The 16,245-nt window shown below is 37.5% G+C and overlaps 1 protein-coding gene across 1 annotated transcript in view; it reads right to left on the bottom strand.

The window, feature by feature from the left end:
* LOC309440491 (catenin alpha-3-like) overlaps positions 1–16,245 on the bottom strand; it is a gene marked incomplete at its 3' end in the record, with an annotated part of 114,363 nt that overhangs the window by 79,792 nt on the left and 18,326 nt on the right. The window contains exon 4 of the mRNA XM_082054179.1: positions 5,719–5,838. Within this exon, the coding sequence (XP_081910305.1) occupies positions 5,719–5,838 (120 nt within the window). The remainder of the gene's footprint in view (positions 1–5,718; positions 5,839–16,245) is intronic.

Raw genomic sequence — 16,245 nt, 5'->3', positions numbered from 1 at the left:
CTAAATGACAGAGCTCTAACCATGGAACCACCAAGAAATGTCAGGTGGCTTAAAACAGAATTTTCATAATTTTTCACTCAGACAGTGAGACTCATTTGTTGTTTGCTTTTTTAAATGAATGTGTAAATCAATTATTTTAATTACACAATAATATGATAGATAGTTGTTCTTATGCCAAGCGGAGATAAGAAACTAGAATACTGGAAATACAACTTACACTCTCATTTTATAGTTTCTAATGTGTGTGACTAAAAAGGAAAGTAAATAAGGCATTTTCAGAAAAGTCTATGGCAATCAAATGCCTATACGAACCTAAAATTTCTCTGAAATGAAACGCTAGGCTTGTTTGAAAATTCCTAAAAAAGACCTCAACACATCCAACCCTGCAGAAGAACAGACAGTGGCAGACTGGTACCAAACTCACTCATTTATTAGTTGCGGATGGCAATTCAAAAGGTATAAATCTGCCTTTCCACTCAAAATATCCAACCAAACGTACTGTCATTCTTCTCAAGGGGGGGGGGAAGAAAAATAAAATAATTCTCATTCACATTCATTGAATAGCACAAGCCTTAAAAATTTCCATAATAATTCCTGCCCTTTAATTTGCATCTCAGTGCACATGTTTTAGAAAGGCATGGATTACGGATATAAAGGCTACCAGCAGTGATTAAAATGTACTGCATCTCTTAACTAAGCCATCTCAGCAGTTACTTGTCAAAAACATTCATTTGCTTTCCAGTTTGAACTTTTCTGACTTTCATCCACTGGACTGTGTCATACTTCTGTGTACTGGAATAAAGGTTTAGTTAAGTACCTCTCTTTATGGTATTTCCAAGCCATAACCTTTTTCAGATAAGTTACAATGACTGAGCTCCTTAAGTTTTCCATCATAATGCTTGTTTTCTAGACAACAAATAGTTCACCTCTACCCTGAACTCCATTCAACTTTCAGCATATTTTTTGAAGTGTTTGTCACACAATAAACCTGCCGGTTGATAGGTGATAATCGCTTCTGAAAATTTGGCTCCAGCTTCTGGAGTAGAGCACTTTAGTGAACAAATCTAATGCTCAACACAATGTCATCTTAAAAAGCAAACTGAACAATCAAAGGTAGAGAATACAAATCCACTTATGCCATTTTAATACAGACAAATGCCATTGGACTGTATGAACGAGGTTCATTCCAAAATTAAGAATGTTAAAATGTAAATTGGACCTGTATAGTCATGAAGACAACTGCAGCAATGATGACAATGGGTTGCTCTGAAATAAAACAGGTTAAGGGCTCTGCTCCATTTCCTGAAAGCATTATTTCCCATAAGCAAAATGTGCCCCACAAATGTCTTTAATGCACCCCTTAACTCCTTCAGTTTCTAACATAACTGCTTAAAACATTTCTAAACATAATGATCATCAGGAAGTAATCCCAGAAAGGTTATAAATGGAATAACCAAAATGGCTTCATGTAGATTCACTCCTTTAACACACTATTAACTTGAGGGCATACAATCAAAATCAAATAAGTAAACCTTAAAATAGCATATATTTACAACAGGATACTGCTTTTATGGGTGTTCACATACTAAAGTTCTGTTGCAAATGTTAGATTACCACATTGATGGATACTTCTAAGCAAAAACTAATAGTGTTTGAGTTACAGTCGGCACTGCTAACACTAAGAAAAGCAGCAGCAATAATTTTTTGGTTTGACAGGTGCTAAATATCACTGAATCTGATTATAATTCCATTTTTATTGTAGCTATTGCCCAACACTCCTGAAATGACCTTACAATAAGATCATTATAGTGAATGGCCTTAAACCAGTACTGTTTTCAGCTCAACAACATATGGACAACATCCCTTCAACAGAAATAAGGTCCCACATGAGAAAAAAGGAAGCACCCAAGAAGAGTGTTGCGATCATCAAACCAGCTCTTATCCCAAAGTGCTTTTCCATTTTGTCCTGTCTCATTTCCCTTCCAAATATTCATATTGCAGATATGTTAATAGTTAGGTTGATACAAAACAATGCACAATGTAAAGCTTACTTAACTTGTATTGGAAACATTCCAATACATCACAGAGCAAGAGAATAGTTTTACTGCTCATTGTGGCATGGAGTTATTCTTTTTTAGTCAAATCTCAGAGATGACAGACAGTATCGAGGAGGTTAAAAACTTGTTTCAATGGAAAGGAATTGCCAGACTATCTCTCAGACAGGAAAGAAAAATTACATTTCCTGGAGACATGTATCTCCTGGAAGGCTTAAAAATGGCAGACTGGCTGTAAATTTATACTCTCCGTCCAAACAAATTTCTCTAGTGGATGCAACCCAACCCTAGAAGCACACAGAAAGAACTGCAAGTTAGACAGATGAAGGGACATCCATCCAGAATGGGGAGAGTGCTAAGTGCACAACTGAATAACAAAATAATGAAATCACCAAAAAGCAAGTAATTCTAAGTCAGTTTAGCACACTAAAGGACCTCTGTGCAGGGTTACACAAATGTCAGAATGGGAAGAACGAACAGTACAGGAACATGAAGTAGCCAGCACTCAGCTTGGCCAGCCAAGCAACCACAATCTGACCCTGAGCAGATCCTGGGCATTTCTTCACCTACATCATTGAGCGGCACTTGCAAGGGGTCAGCCTACATTCCACCCTTGAGTGTAAATGTTTTGTTTCTGTTTTATCTTCATCTGGCCTGAATAAACATACTTTCAACTAACTTGGCTAATAAGCCACATCTCTTGGAAAAGTATGGCAAGCGTGTAGAGATGGAGATGTGTGTTCCACTAACCAACAGTAAGAAGGAAAGCTCTGACACACAGCAATAGACTTGGCAGCAGACTTGCATACAGTGGGAGTTCATCACAGACAGCAACAGTAACTAGACCGGGCATATAGATGCAATTCAATACTTCACATTGTGTTTGGGACACAGAAGAATGATGAAGAGCATCATTCAGGTTTCTTGACTACAATACTAGATGTCATCCATATAGCTCAGCTTTGCAACACTGAAGTCTCCAACTCCAAGAACATCCCATCTTCCTCCTCTGTAACCACCAAAAAATTTAGCCACCCTGACCAGTGCCATTCCAGTTCCATTCCAGCTCATACGCACGCTCAGCCTATTTGCAAAATCAGAATCTATCTGAAAGCTCTGAGCAGCTTGATCAACATATGCTAACAGCTTTGGGGGTTTTGTATAAAGAGAGCCAGAAATGAATTCTTGGCCTCACTGCCCATTTTAAGGAGACATTTCTGTTGGCAATCTGCTGGCTATCCGAAAACTCAAGAGCCTCTACCCTATTCTGAAAACTGCCAGTTAAAACCAACTCAATATAAACCATCATCCCAAACATGTTTGACTCTTGTATACTTCTACCACTCACAGAAGTTTGGTCTATATTTATGAATCAGAGTCAACACAGGTCAGTTCGAACATCTTTTAAAAAGCACCGTTTTCATTTCCCATCTGTCCTGCAAGCTCCACCACTGAAGAATTAACTTGCTATATTGCACTTTATGTCTCATGTCTAAAAAACAAAGATAACCATATTTTACTCGAAAGCAATATTCATTACTTTGACTACATAAAACATTTACTTTACCATTAACTGATTCATATTCATATTGTATACAATTGTTTGTCTCCAAACAGATGGTAGTGACTCAACATTTTGCCACTGGCCCTACGAATATTCCTTTAATCTAGTAAGAGAGCATATAAATTGTTATCAATTAAATGTGTTCATTCCATTAACTCAGATAAAAATGTCACAAACTCAGAACAGTTTTGGTCCCAAACCAGGTCTGTGATTTTCGCACAGTAAACAAACCAAATCTTAATCTTTTCACAGAGAGAACACTTCCCTTTCAAAGCAGGACACAATTCAAAGCATTTTCTACAACAAATAGATACATCAGCTTTTCAAAATCCTCACTGCAGATTCTCCAGCAAGTTCTACTGAGATGAAAAGTCTCAGCATCAAAACTAGGTAAAACACTACTCAAGAAAACCATAAAACTACAGGGATCAGGTATACAATCCAAATTAACTATGACATAGAAAACATCTCTACTCTCCCTCATTTGTTTTTGGTTTGGGGGCTATTGTGGGTTTTTTTATTGTTGTTTTTTTTCTTAATAATTTCAGCCTTTGCCTAGTTTATTTTCTTAATGGTATTGTATAACATTTAAGAAAGATTCAGTCACAGAACAGAAGATAGAACAGCCTATCTCCTGTTCGTGACTGAAAGTAGGAAATGATTTTGCACCTAATGCACCTTTAGTACCTTCAAATGCAAAAGCTTCTGCCAGCACAGTTAAATATAAAACAGAAACAGCATGGGGAGATAGATGCATGTCTGATATTAAAAAAGGATGTTGAGATTCTCCAAGTGGCTTCAAAGTGCGAAGTATTGAGACGGGATGGGTAGTGAAGATCTGAAAAGAGGAGAAAAGATGCCCTGTTCAAGGTGAAGTATGTTATTGAAGCATATTCAGAGTCTGCTAGAGAACCACACATAGATAATTTGAAATAACAAGGAAATTTGCCAAGTCAAGTGTGAGAATTCAGACCAGAAAAAGCTACTCCGAATGAAAGTGTGATGACAGCCTGAGAAGTAATTATAGAATTTACACTTCCCTGGCTTGGAAACACTCTCCAGTCCCTCACAGATGTGACATTTATTATGTTTGATGTAATTACGAGATCAGATAACATAAACCCACATTAGTTGCCAGTTAAAACATTGTCTTTTGGTTGCTGGCAGCCCCATGTCAAAGGGCACAACGAATTATGCTCCACTGCTACCAGAATAACAGCTCCCACCACACTTAAACTCTCCCAAGCCAATTGCTCCCTGACCTCCATATCTCAAGAATCAAATATTTACCTGTTCAGATACCATCTGTCCCTGAGCCCTTTCCTAATTTTTAACTATCTAATCAATTACCTGATATAAACAACTGTAAGTGATCTGCTGCCAGGCAAAGGAAGTGTTTGACAACACTGACACCAAGCGACTGAATTCAGAAAAATAAAAACCAAAATAATCCTCACATGTTAAAGCATTTCATCAGTGTGCTCTGAAAGAGGCAAAGTCTTATTTTACCAAGAACACAGAAACATGAAGACCTATTATGAAAGCTGACATTTTCACAGAAGCCATGTGTAAGTAACAGAAAGTATGTCCAACATTAAGTACATATTAACAATTTGATATAACCTTGATCTTGCAAGCACTAGTCAAGGACCACATGCACTTCAAAGTTTCAAGCAGTTTAGCCTTGTAAATTCATTTCTGAAGAAGAAAAAATTAGTGGTTTGAATGTACAGTCAAAATCTGATTCCATTAACCTATGTGGATTTAGTTCACGTTTCAAGTCTGAAAATCCAAGCAGTACTTTTATGCATGTTAGGGTTTGGTTTTTTTTTAAATGTTATGTGTTAATACAAAGTTTAATAGTCAGTTATGTCTTTCTTGTTTTACCTTTCTCTTTGTTGAGAAGTCAAAAACTATGCTGTCCAACATCATACGCATTAAATGGAATTGTCACCCCTCCTACTGGCTTACCTGATGACATGACACAAAGCATAAAACCCTACTGACAGAACAATAACTCCATCAAACACATCAGTTTTACAATCCACCATATTTATGCCCACTATTCTGTGTCTTCCTACCAAGCTTCCATGTTCTTACCTGCTGACGTTTGTATGCCAAATAATCAAGATTTTCCAGATCTTTTCGAAACTTCTGGTAGGTTTTCTGTAGATCAGATTTACTGGATACATTTCTTAGAGATTCAAATGTTCTTTGAAACTGTGATTGAAAAACAAACAAGCAAACAAAAAACCCCATGTCATTTACACAGTTGCTGTATTATTCAGTGTATTAGGATTTTATTCTACTAAATACTAATGTTATGGAGTTGTGTCACCTCTTGAGTATACCACCTTCTAGACATCCCTAATTTAGTTCTAACATCAGTCTCAGAATTCAAAGTACAGTACATACGCTCTGTTTAACTAAAATAAATCCTGCAACTTCATACAGTCTTGCATAAGACAAAACACTAGTAATCAACACAATCTGTAATGGTTACTCTTCTATGCCATGTTACAGAATGGAATATATTCATATAGTTTTTTTCTCAACTAATAAAAGCATATGCAGCTTTATACAGGCCATGAACTCCTAATTCTATCAAGCGTAACAGCACATCTTATATATAACAGGGTACTCCTTTCCAAGTTAATTTACTTCAGAGTAATTTGCAAGACCGGATACTCACTTTGGGCAACGCATGCTGACATACTGTATGAAAGTTATGAAAACGTTAATTATACTTTGTCACAGATCTTACTTTTAAATTTAAAACTTCTTTCATGCATACTCTATTATTAAAAATAGTACCAGTATTTTTCAAAGAGATGAACAATACCAACCCAGCTGCAGGAAACTGTAAAAGAAAGGCTAAGATCTGTGCAAAAGAAGAACAGGAGCTACAGCTTCCTTGTTGCCTTCAGGAAATCATGAACCTTCTCCTTTGACTTTGTTTCCCCATCTTTAAATAATCTTCATCTCACAAGCCTGTGACAGCTGTAAAGCTGTAAGTAGTTTAGAAATTTTTTTTTATCACAGTAATTACCACCAGAAGCAACTCCATAAACATTTATTTACACCGACATAATCAGGAAGAACTACATGCTTCCTAAATCCATCCAAAATACTGACTTAGCTTGCTACAAGTACAGGCCCTGTAAATGAAATACCTATTGTGAGCTTGCACGTGTTACTGATGTCCAAAGAATGAAGCAAAAGAGCAAAGGAGTGCTTTCCCGTCAGTTCTGGAAAACCAAATACTCGAGTAGTAACTACAGTGCACATTTCTCTAGATCTTTGGTAAAACTACACTAACTGAACTGGAAAAATGAACCATAAGAAAAAAAAAACAAAACAACACAACCACCACACAAAAAAACAAGTCCACTCATCTTCAGTCCCTTTTTCAAAAGGTGACAATAGAATTGACAGCTAGTGCTGACCATGGCCATAGACTGCTCCACACTGGGACTCATTGGGCATTTGACCAAGAGCCAGCCCGTTGTGTACGGGCTGTTCAACTGTTCAACAGCCACTAGGTCATTCCTCTCTGTGGACAATAAGCAGCTGCAGTGGCTTTCAGATTATGATTTACAACAGACAGATACATCCTGGAATCTTCAGACAAGTTAGCACTTCTTGTTTGCCACACTGCAGCTTTTATTTCAGTCTCACTGCTCTCATACCCAAGAAGCAAGTTAAGGCAGTATTTATATCTACTTGTAATTTATCTTACTATGCCTCATTCTGCACCACTAGAGGTTAACTGGAGACTTTCTAGTGGCATTTGAAATGTTTATACCAAAAGAATAAAAGAAAGCTTTCTCACTGAATTCTGTGACAACATGGGTGACAGAACATAAACGCTACGACAAAATCACAAGACTCTCTAGTCTTTTCTGTTTGACTTCACTGTCTTTCACCTTTTGTAGGATCTGTTGTTTTCAGATTTTATCTCTGCTCCAGAATTGCTCTGAAAGCCTTGAATTTGCAATGCTTGCTTTCACCAACTCCCACTCAAGGGTATCCTTGACAGGTGGAAGCAATTGCAACACCTGCAGGTAAGACCCAAGTACAGTTTAAGCTGACCAAAAGCTATCCAATAGTGCCCTCTCCTTATAAGTAAGAAACTGCTCATAATTTATCTGTACAAGTTCATCATACACCCTCAGCTCCAAACCATGACACACTTTTCCAGAAATTACCACAAAGCTGCTGCACCCTGTTATGGGATAGAATAATACAGGGAAAAGGTTTCTAATGATTCCTAAACTAAGTGGACATAAAGTACTGTCTTGTCTTGAGCTTTTTTTTTTTTTTTAATCATCAACATGTCAGATACAATACAGTTGTAGAATCATCATCTTCTTAAAGATGTACTTAATCCCATAGCTTCAAATCTTCCTTTGGCAGGAACTCTACTAGCAAGCTCATTCACTTCCATATGTTCTGAAGCAACCCAAACATTAATAATTCATTTGGCTCTCTGGAAACAGGTATGTGAACCAGCATGTGTGTACGAGTAAACAAAAAACAAATGTGTAACTGTAATAAAATAGATGGGCAATGGCCAGGACATACACTTAGAAGAAATCTGTCTTTAGATGCAAGGGAAAAGCACTTTTTAAAAAAACTTAACTCAAGTGGAATTAAAAAACAAACAAGTAATTTTAAGAAAACATACGTATGCTCTTTTCACTGCCATCAACAGGAAATCAGAAAAATGTGTCCAGGAATGCAAAGGTTATCAGAACATGTTTTAAACATAAAACCACATCTGGATCTTTCTGTAACATTCTGCCATCAGTGTGAACCACCATTTTTGGGTGAATGGCATAAAAACTTCTCTCATCATCACTTTTACTGTCTATAGATGAAAAGAAATACTAGCATGCCAGAACTTATTTTTTTTTCCTCTCTGTCACCAATAACCAAATGTAAATAATCATAAGAGATCCACATAAGCTCTTATTTGCCTGTCGCTTTTCCGAAGTACTTTGCACATAGTTTCTGGAAGTTGAGCAGTAGCATTTCTTTACTACTATTACTCTCTGAGGCATTACGGGGTAACTACCTGAACTGATTTTTCCTCTGAGGAAAGCTGAACCACAAGTAGATAATACCAGTATTTCAACAATTCTGAAGAGCTGCTTCTGTTTGTCAAGTTACTGTTGATAACTTCATAGCACAGATATTTTATAGACAACTTTATAACTTTTCAAAACACAAGAACATTACCTTACATTCATGAACATTACAACATTCCTTTCACAATTAAAAAAATCAACAACTGCAAAACCAGAGCCAAGCACCCTGGCACTAAAACATGCAAGGTGGATAACACACCAGATGCTATGTCCTGAATAGGCATTGTTGAGATGTTGCTGAATGAATGTTGCCTGCATATCTGACTGGAAACCAACACAGGATGGGTCTCAAACTAAGCAGAACACCTCTCACAGACCCATTTTAGGCATCTTGAAACAACAAATGCCTTCAGAACTCTGAAAGATCTCAAATGTGGATGGGCCAGAAGAGTGTTATTAATATGGCCTCTTCATAAGTGTGATGCCCCAGATTAGTATGGTGAAATCCTGCAACCTCCTCTAAGATAATGATCATGGTTCTACCTAATTAGTAAGTATAACTGTAAGTATCAGGATTAAATTTATTTTGGTCTCACAGCTTATTCATTGTAATGTCAAAGAAGAGACGGGAGCTCTGACTGAAGTTTCTCCTGCAGTAAAGCTGTTTATAAAAGCTGAGAACCCTCTGATGTCTTTGTAAGTTCCTGATGTATCCTTCTGTTGTTGTTGGGGTTTTGTTTGTTTGTGGGCTTGTTTGTCATTTTTGTTTTTTTCTCCACTATCAATCTACCTGTTTTCAGGAACAGTGGAATCTCTGCTCTTCTGTCATATCTAATGGAAATGAAGCACTGCGTTCAAGAAGCTGAGGCATAATGTCGATATGTAATGTTTCAAAAGGAAACCATACAAAAACTTTGATACTACTTAAGTTAAAATGTACTATGTTCTATCTTCATTCAAAAGTCTATCCAATTTAATAAAGATTTAAAAGTTTCATCATGTTGTAGCTTAACTCTGCATCTTTGTGTAGAAGGTTAAGTTCAGTGTTCAGTGTTGCTACCATGTTCAGATGTTGCAAGCAAACTAACTTCTGAGTATTTGCGCAATAAGTAATGATATTAAAGGCAGTTACTGTCTGATTTTTAAAGCCTAGTTTACCTATTACATTTCAATCATGTCACTTTGCAGCTGCACTTCACAGCATCCTTTATGGAATCCCAAGGAAACAGCCTGTCCACTAGCAAGTTTGAGCTTGTTTGGTCTGAGGTGGATCAAATTCTCTCCAGGTTTAATGGGATGTCCTTAACAAGCCTGGAAGCCTACACAGAGGCCGTGAAAATAAATGGCTTGTCAGTTAAACAGGAGGCCAGGCCACAAAAATATGAGATTATAAATATGCGAGGCAAAGTACTTCATTGCTTACAATTCGAATATGTGGGAGGAGACATCATTAAGTATGGAGTACACAGTCTTATTCCTGGTAATAACCTTACAATCTCCATATAAACAGAAAGAGGTATAGGAGGCAGCAGATGCTGCTGCTTCAGTTTGTGAATGATGTTATTTGACAAACCACATACATTTAATGCCATTTTCCTGGGATTCTAGCTATGTTATAAGGGTGATGAAATCAAATGGCCTGCTGCACATTCTTGACTAGGTGTCCTTCTACATCCTTGGTTCAGATTGAGACCAATGCTGCAAAGAGCCAGCCTGATATTCAACAATAAGAAATGGTTCTTTTCTGGTTTGTCTAGAGCTTCAGAAGTGAAAGAGTATTTGTCTTTTATAATATCAATACTATAGTCTTCCATGGTGCAAGGCAGGAAAAGATAACTGAATTCTTTTTTTCCATTTCTGAAATATTTCTCTTTATCTTCATGGGGATTAATAGGAATTGAATTAAGGCTGAGAAGCAAGTTTTATTTCCATTCTGACAAAAGGAAGCTGTTAATTAAAAGATACTTTATTGTTTTAATAATGTACTGCTTCTTCAAAAGACTAATTTGTACTAAATGTACTATTTCAAGTCACCTGGAGATATTGTTTTAAATAAAAACAAAAAATCAAAACCTATGTTAAATGTCAATTAGTGAATATACATACTTGTGAGAAAAGAGCTGCTCTCACACTGTTTTGCTGTAATGGAATGGGCAACATGTGTCTTTGGAGAGGTTTATGGAGAGTAGGTCACACAGCTTTTTCCATTCACAAAATATCAGATGATTTTGCTCTCATTTTAAGAAGGTCTGAAGATGTGCATTTTGATGGTAAAGCAGATACTGTTTGTTTCATATGCATTTCCTCATTTCTGCCTCCAAAGCAATTTCTCTAGATCAGAATGATCTGTGCATGTTTGAGATACAAATAATTGTTGATCAGACTTCATTATTATACTACCAATAAATAATCTGCCAAGACAAACTGATTTTCCACGGTTATTCTACCAACCTAGAATCTGCATTCCAAGATCAGCACTCAACAGAATAAAACTTCAGAGCATGTCTTCCATATCATTCTCCTATAAGCACTGCACTTCAGTGTTAAGTAAGTGTTGCTGTAGTAATAACTACTTAGAATGAAACAATCTAGCAATGCTCTGTTTTCATGATAGGTTCAAGGAGAGTCTATGGCAATGGAGTCCTCATCACTGACTGGAGCATGCAGGCATTTACACAGTCCAAATAATTTAAAATAGGTGTCTTAGATTTTAATTAGATACAAGGAAGAAATTCTTTGCCCTGAGGGTGGTGAGACCCTGGCACACGCTGCCCAGAAAAGCTGTGGTTGCCCCATCCTTGGAAGTGTTGAAGGCCAGGCTGGATGGGGCTTTGAGCAACTGGGTCTTAAAGGTGTCCCTGCTCACAGCAGGGGGGTTGGAACTGGGTGATCTTCAAGGTCCCTTCCAACTCAGGCTATTCTAGGATTCTGTGTTAACACAAACCAGTAAAATTCCATCTTAATTAAAGAACACCTTATCCATTCAAAATAAGCCCTACTTCTTTCACTCTGCCTCCCCTTAATACCTGGGTTATGCAAACAGTTTGTATAAAGTTTAGGACCAACTGAGTTCAGATGAGTTTGCTTCATCACTATTTTCTCTTGGTTTCTGTAATGAACAGGTTGCTGTTTACATTCTCCCTCATCATCTCAGAGATACAAACATACCAAGGCTGTCTAAGACAGCTTTTCCCAGCTTTAGTAATCTTTTCCTTAACTCTTTTTCTTAATTTATAATTTGAAAATGTTTATGAAAGTTTGTATCTCCCCTTCCTAGGTCTGTCTATTCACCCCTACATGCACCATTTTCAATAGATGTAAAAACTCTCTCCCAGGTCCCAAGCAGGAGTTTCAAGAGGGCAATCTGTTCCCTCCTTTTGCCTTTTTTTTTCTTCTTTCCTAGAGAGCAGTAGATGGGCATGATTTTCCTTTGCTGTTGTGACCCATGACCTTATTCAAAAGGCTGTGGCTGAGCAGTAGGTAGGAAAACTGTGTATTTATCTGCCCTGACACCGCTAAGCCTAAGGGTCTGCTTCTGCTGTAGTCTAAATCATGCAAACACTCTGAAAGCAATGGAAATGATCCTCTCTCAAATCTATCCAGCATGCTTTGCTCATGGAGACACTTCCAGAATACTGGGTAGAACAGGGAACAGTCAAAGACAGCAGACAGGGTGCCTGCAGCAGAAGCAAAACTTGGAAATTCCTGAGAACTAGAAATTCCTGAGGAAGCTGACCCACACCTAAGAATTAGAGGTCACAGCAAAGTTTTCAATGCACATGAAGACAACACTGAAGCATCTATTGCAGACACAAATCTGCTGAGAGGTACTGAACTAGAAATAAGAACTAGAATAATGAACTAGAATAAGAAATAAGAAGGGAATAGGAAGGGAAGGCTCTGCACCGCAAGGAATCAAAGATTAGATTTGTTTCCAAACCTTTTCATTTAGGTGTGTTTTTAATCCAGCAATTGTGTTTTTCTCTTGGAAATATGGCCACCATATTCCATTTGTTTTTCTTGTGCTCTGGTAAGACAGGTTCAGGAGCCTCCAGGCTTGTTGACTTCAAAGAAATTCTGGAACAGTAGCTCCTGAAGCTGGCTAATTAGAATCCCTTCAAAGCCATGTTTCCGACTGGCAAGAAAAGAATATTATTCTTTTTTTCAGTGTTTTCCATGCTAAGACCAAAACCAGATATTATATGAACAGAAGTGCAGTCACTGGAGAGTCCATTCCTTAGCAACAGCTTTTTAGAAGAGTCATTAAGAGTATGCTGTTTCAAGGGAAGTCCTAGGGGTTGTAAAGCCAGGACTCATTAGGCAGTTACAAAGCAGCAGTCAAGAGACCACCATACCAAGAATGGAAGCAGATCCAGGTTCCTGTTGCACTCAAACAGATATTCACTTTGAAAAGCCCAACTCTTAAAAGTAATTCTTTAGGAGCTGTTTTTTCTCTGTCATTTATTGCACAACAGATTGCCACAAAATCTGCAGAGTGCAATGGTAAACATCGTCACGCTGATAACAAACAGCTCCATCCCATGTGCCATAACTGACCTCGAACTGGTAGCAAGAATCCATTTCTGCTGGTTGATGGGAAAATAAACATGAGTATGAACCAAAGGAAAAGGCAAATCCTCTCCCAAAGACTCCTGTCATCTTCTTAACACTCCTCCTTTTCAGAGCTTCCTCTTGCTATGGGAGTGACCCATGCCCACCAAAGGAAGGTGAGAAGAAAGTAGAACTTAATCTGGCTACTGCCATAAAAGACAATAAAAAATGGTTCTTTAAATACATTAGCAACAAAAGGAGGGCTAAGGACAATCTCCATCCTTTAATGGATATGGGGGGGAAATATAGTGACAAAGGATGAGAAAAAGGCTGAGGTACTTAATGCCGCCTTTGCCTCAGTGTTTAAAAGTAAGACCAGTTGTTATTGGGGTACACAGCTCCACAAGCTGGAAGAAGAGAAAAAGGAGTAAATGAAGCCCCTACAGCCCAAGGGGAAATAGTCCACAACCTGTGACACCACTGAGAAGTGCACAGGTCTATGGGGCCAGATGGGATCCAGCCGCCGGTTCTGAGGGAGTCAGCAGAGCTGCTCACCAAGCCACACGTGTAGATGGGGCACTCAGGGACACGGTTTCATGGTGAACTTGGCAGTGTTAGGATAACTGTTGGAATCTATGATCTTAAAAGGTGTTTTCCAAACTAAATGATTCTCTGATTCTGACCACTTTCAGTTTCATAACCTGGCCCTGTACCCCCTGAGCAGCCTACATTCTCTTTTGCCCTTCTTCCATTTTATAATGTTTTAGAATTATTATATAATACCAATACAACAATACCAAATCATGTAATACCAATAGCACAATACCAAACCAGGCAGAAAGTAATGTGGGAAGCAAGTCAAATTCTAGTTTAAGCAGAGTTATGAGAGTCAAACGAAACCCCTAAACCTGAAGCATAGGTAAGCCTGAGATGACTTACTTCTCTTCTTTTATGTAACCATGCTGTTTTTCTCCTGCTCAAAACATTTTTTAACGCTGATGAATACTCTCCAGGGAAGGGAGGAACAGACAGCATTATGTCCACAGGGCCCAGGTTCACAAGTTGCTTCTTCTCTGTAACCATTCTCATATTTTTTTCCTAGCAAGAGTTTTAAATAACTCTAAGCAAGCATTCAATAAAGATCATGCTGTCTGAGGTGTTCATGAAAAATATGAAGACTTAAACAGTAAATCTACAAGCATGACAAGACGGGAAAAAAGGCAGATAAAACATGTTGGCTCAGTGTGATCTGAAATAGATTAGAGAAAGACAGACTGACAGTGCACTTTGAACGAATTTCTTAGAACTTGTTACCTTCTTGATGTTCTCCTCTGATCAATAAATTCTAGCAATTCCATTAGCCTGTTAATTCACTTAATTAAATAATATTGAGCACTACTAACCATAATAAATGAGGCTGGTAATACCACTCCGAATCAGAGTGCAATACATGAGATAGCCCTATGTCTGACAACATTTTTCAAAACTCAGGTTTTTTTATTAGAGACTTTGAACTCTAAAGTAAGTATGGACACTCAGATACGGACAGCTATTTACTTAAACTCTTCCCTGTTTCAAAAAATGTTATTTGTTTAAAGAAGCAAAACCTTTGTTATCAGTGTGATGTACTTTATCTTCTCAGTCAACTCTAAAATGAGCTTGCTGTTTGCACTGCACCATCATACTCTAAGGCCATAAATTCCATAAAAAGCTAGAAGTGCCAAAATATAATCAGTCACTGAGAACTTATACTGGCTTCTAATACACATTTTGCTTGGTGAAGATTCTACAGAACCCATAAAATGACCAATATCTCCATTTTATTAGTGAATTCTTTAAAAAAACTCGTCTGATGTTCACAAAGGTATGCTTTTGGAAATTTTGGAGTGAAATTCCTGCCAATTTTATCAAATTCTTCCAAATAGACTGATCTATTATTTCTAATTCAAAAGTCACATTTCAATATTTTTGTGACACAAATATTCAGTATTATCAGCATTATATTCTGTTTTATGTATGAATATTTTATTACACAGAAGTCAAAACAGTCCAAAGTCTAAGTAAAATGTACAGAAAACAATACTCTTATAGACTACATGCATCTCCAACATTTGTCAACATTGGATGTTTCAAACACAGCATTGAAACCCACACAAAATTGCTTTATTATGAAATACTGTTCCTACTCTGGGAGCAAAATTTTCACTCCCCTGTCCTCGCCAAACTCAAATTGCTTCACAATGGTCCCCCTTAAGTCAGTGGGTCCTCTTGTGTCATAAGGCACTATTAGAGGTGGCACTGACTATTTACCTCTGCCCTGAAACATGAAGCAATCAGCAGAACTTTGAATTTTTATCAGTCTGTCACACACTACTGAAAATATTAGGGAGGGGGGGAAAGCAAAAAAAAAAAAAAAAAAAAAGAAAGAAATTAGCACAATTCCTTGCTCTTCCCAGGGAAGACACACACCAGACTGAATGGAGCAAGTGGCCAGAGAAGAAATTCAGTTAACACACAAGACGCTGGGAATATTAAAAAAAAAAAAAATAAAAATCACACTGTTCAAAAAAGGAAGGAAACTTGCTCACATGGGACACCATGGCTGACATTAAAGGAACTCAAGTTTATGTTGACTTCTGTATAACAAGAGCCAAGTAGAAAAAACAAAAGACCCTAAACATAGGACTATTATGATATGTACTTCTGAAGCACATTATTCCCTTGAGTGAAAAAGTGGCTTTTAGAGAATATATTCTACAGTACAATTTTTAAAAATCTTTGCCAATATTAGGACTTTCTGTCTGCACTGTACAAATACATAGCTGGAGCTGGGGAGTTGCTGGAGGCCTCTCTCACACATCTCCTCCCTCTCCTTTTAGCTGTTCCCTCACAAATCGACTTGAATACAGAGATAGACACTTACCTGCTTAGTTCTTTCACTCCATAGATATCCATATAAAATTCTACCTTTAAGATTGTCTACAAA

The sequence above is a fragment of the Streptopelia decaocto genome (genome assembly GCF_964273445.1).
Source record: "Streptopelia decaocto genome assembly, chromosome: 5".
NCBI lineage: Eukaryota > Metazoa > Chordata > Aves > Columbiformes > Columbidae > Streptopelia > Streptopelia decaocto.
The sequence above is the reverse complement of the archived record's forward strand: the minus strand, read 5'-3'. Positions and strand labels throughout refer to the sequence as shown.